Source organism: Pecten maximus, chromosome 17 (genome assembly GCF_902652985.1).
Source record: "Pecten maximus chromosome 17, xPecMax1.1, whole genome shotgun sequence".
NCBI classification, from domain to species: Eukaryota; Metazoa; Mollusca; class Bivalvia; order Pectinida; family Pectinidae; genus Pecten; species Pecten maximus.
This window is the reverse complement of record NC_047031.1, coordinates 24,324,732-24,328,177: the sequence shown is the minus strand read 5'-3', so window position 1 is coordinate 24,328,177 and position 3,446 is coordinate 24,324,732. Positions and strand designations below refer to the sequence as shown.

The following is a 3,446-nucleotide window of genomic DNA, read 5'->3' as shown; positions in this document are numbered from 1 at the left end:
GTATACAGGTATTCACATCACAGATTGCCGATTGACGAGACATTTGTATTCGACCAAAATTGGGTTTGATATTAAAGTCCCGGAAGGCTACGCAGTGGTTGGCAGACAAAACTACGGGTAAGATACTGACCAGATTTGGATGGTACCATACTGTGAAATAAGTGTTCTCCGCAAAACATTTGGGTTTGGTTTGGTTTTATTTGTTTTACGTCCTATCAACAGCTAAGGTCATTTAAGGACGGTATTCTGTGCGTGCGATTTCACAAACATACCGCAGCCTCTAAAACACATACGCACTCACCACACGCATGCATATCGCACACACGGGAGGCCGTCCTTAAATGACCCTAGCTGTTGATAGGACGTAAAACAAATGAAACCAAAACCAAACCATATTTGAAGTTTATAAAAAAGAGAAACATGAATATGGGTTTGTAGTAAATCCGCGAAAACAACAGTCAAACTTGAATGTATATTATTAAAAAAACAACATCGCTCGCCATTCTTAAAGGTAGTAAAATATCATAAAAGCAATATTGGTATGATATTGATATGGGTAGTTATCTAACAGTTAAGTGCACTGCAGATAAGGCATAAGAATGGTACCGCTGCTAGCATTGCATACACACGAAAGAAACTGTACCACATGGGCCTCTTGCGGAATACATCAATATGCTCCTTCCCTTTCAGTGAGGGACTTGTTTCCGAAATATCTTCTATTTTTTTTATTCAAATCGGCCCTGCGTCGGTGGTCCATCCGTCTCTCTGTAAACAATTCCTGTGATCGCTATTTCACAGAATGTATTGAAGGGATATTTCTTATATTTCATATGTGGGCTCCACTTGTCTACTTGCGCAAAATGCATTTTGGGACTGATCGGAAAACAACATGACCGACAGGTGGCCATAGATGGCCATCTTTGATTTTCACAACTGAAGTCTGTTATCCTAGTTCTCAGAAAGTACTGAAAGGATATTTCTCATATTTTATATGTAGGTTCCCCTTGGTCTCTGGTTGAGCATATTGCATTTTAGGAAGAAACAGAAAACAACTTGGCCGACAGGCGTGTGACAATTGGAAGTTTGTTACTGCTAGTTTTCACATTTCCCCTTGATCCCTAGTGTTTTTACCTGTATAGGATCAACCTGACAACAACATGGCCAACAAATGTGTTTTGTCAAATCATATCTTCTCTTTCAGATCGTGCAGAGCAGATCCAACCGTGTTCCGGGTCAAAATTTGCAAATTAACACAAACAATGGCCTACCCTAACTATTACCATATGATTTAGATAAACATTCATCAGAATATATATGGCGAATTACATTGGTTCCCGTGTGGCATTGATCAACTGTGAATGTGTAGGCTGTTACATTGATGAAAAGACTAGCATTGTGCTGATCCATATAGCTTTAAATTGCAAAGCTGGTTAGTCACTATCGTGATTGAATACTGTTGTGTAGGATCATGTCCTATCGGTTAACGTACAATAAATGTGATTTTGCGATAACACAACTTGTTCTTTGTTACATCGAAATTCAACCTTCGTATCTGTCAGCTATCATCATTGTTTTATGACGACTCGAGTTGACCTATGACATCGCGTTGTTGCGTTAAGGTCTAACCTATGTCTGTTAATGACGGCCACTCGAACGTGTGACATGCGACTGATTTCCTGCGGACTGTTCGACTTTTTTTCTTTTCACATCTTGGGATGTCTTTCTCGGGCTATCTACTGGCGCTTGCTATCTGAAATGTATAAAAGTACATAAAACGATGTAATGTGTTTCCTTCTTTACACAAAAATGCATAAAAGAAGAGGAAAACAAAAGAAAGTTGGATCCTGTCCTCAATGCTGTTGAATGGGGCGGGTAATTCAGGGAAATACGGTAAAATACCTGTTTGCGATATGCATGTGTGTGGTGAGGACTGTGGTATGTACGTGGTAAGTCTCCTTGTGATATGCCCGTTGTCAGTATAATTTGACCGGTTGGGGTGTGCTGCTGGGTGTCTTCGGCAGTATGCTTCAGTGAGGTAGCACTATTAATCGGCAAAACTTCCGGCCTACCACAAGGAGACTGAACAGGAACATACCGCAGCTTCCCAAAACACAAATACGCACTCTCGCCACACGCATGCATGTCGCACGCACGGGAGGCCGTCCTGCAGAGCAATTTTTTTAACGAATGAATGAAACTCTCTATTTATCTACTATACCGTCCTGGCTTCACTGGTCCGCGTCCGAGTCAAGCTTGCGCTTGAATCACACCGCTCATAAGATTCAAGCGTTTGATAGATAAATCCATCAACTAAGTTAACAACATGCTTAAGGGCTTTATCAATATGGCGACTCCTGACCAGCTTTCGAATTGTTTGCTACCTGACAGCCACATAAACTATACGACTGTAATATAAAACCCATAGAAGATTGCAACTGCCTATTCAATTCCAGTTCAATCTTGTTACAAGGTAAGCGATGTCTACTTATATTAATTGATGTAGTTTAATGCTGTAGTTCACGATTGACTCGTGTTGGAATATTAATAATACAATCGGCACATGTCTTGTTCAGTATGACCAGTATCGTGTTCAACGAGGAGTTAATTGTTAAAGTCATCAATAAGGAGTTAATTATAGAAGAAACATACAGAATATTTCATTGATGTAAAGCGTCCATTCAATATTTATTTCACTTTTTCATTCGTCATCCGAGAGACACGAGATCGAAAATATTTATAAACACGCGACGTCATATTAACCCTGTTTTGAAATCGGAACCCAATACAGTTTTAAAATTCGATACCCTGTGTTTTCAGGCTTATTCCTTATATTCTGTAATTAATTACCGAAGGTATAGATTGATATTGATGAAATCGATTTAGTTGCAAAAAATATATATATTAAAGTGTCATTTCGTTAGTTTGAATAAAATGTTGGTAGTCGAAATACTAATTGAAACTAGTTATATTGCTCGTCTTTTTCCACAAATAGTAAAAGTTATAAATAATAGTTACATTAAAGTTCTTCAAGAATTTAGTCCTGAAACTTGATAATTCAACCAGAAGTATTACTAATTAACTGCCAACACAGAAAACTAGGATTTGATTACTTCATATTTTTCTGCATTTAATTAATTAAATCATGAGGTATGAATGAAGGAATTCCCCTTTAAATGTATAATTGCATTACAAATGTGTAATTACAATAAAAACTTAATTAGCAGTATAATGATTTATAGGCAAACCCCCACCACTAAACCAAGGAAATATTGTATCATTACATATCTTTCCGTTTAAATATGTTATTCAATATAAAAGAAATAAATGTTTAAATGTTGGTAACGAAAGGAGTGCAGCAAAACTGAGAAAAGAATGTGGATTCGAGCTGGTGGAGAACACCGAAAATTACTATAATCACACTCATTATACAAAGGTCTAATCATCCA

The 3,446-nt window shown here is 37.7% G+C and overlaps 1 protein-coding gene across 1 annotated transcript in view; it reads left to right on the top strand.

Annotated features, from left to right (window-relative positions):
* LOC117315517 overlaps nucleotides 1–1,511 on the top strand; it is a 92,295-nt gene extending 90,784 nt beyond the window's left edge. The window contains exon 5 of the mRNA XM_033869746.1: nucleotides 1,202–1,511. Coding sequence (XP_033725637.1) covers nucleotides 1,202–1,292 — 91 coding nt within the window. The 3' untranslated portion in view covers nucleotides 1,293–1,511. The remainder of the gene's footprint in view (nucleotides 1–1,201) is intronic.
* Nucleotides 1,512–3,446: the final 1,935 nt, after the last annotated feature.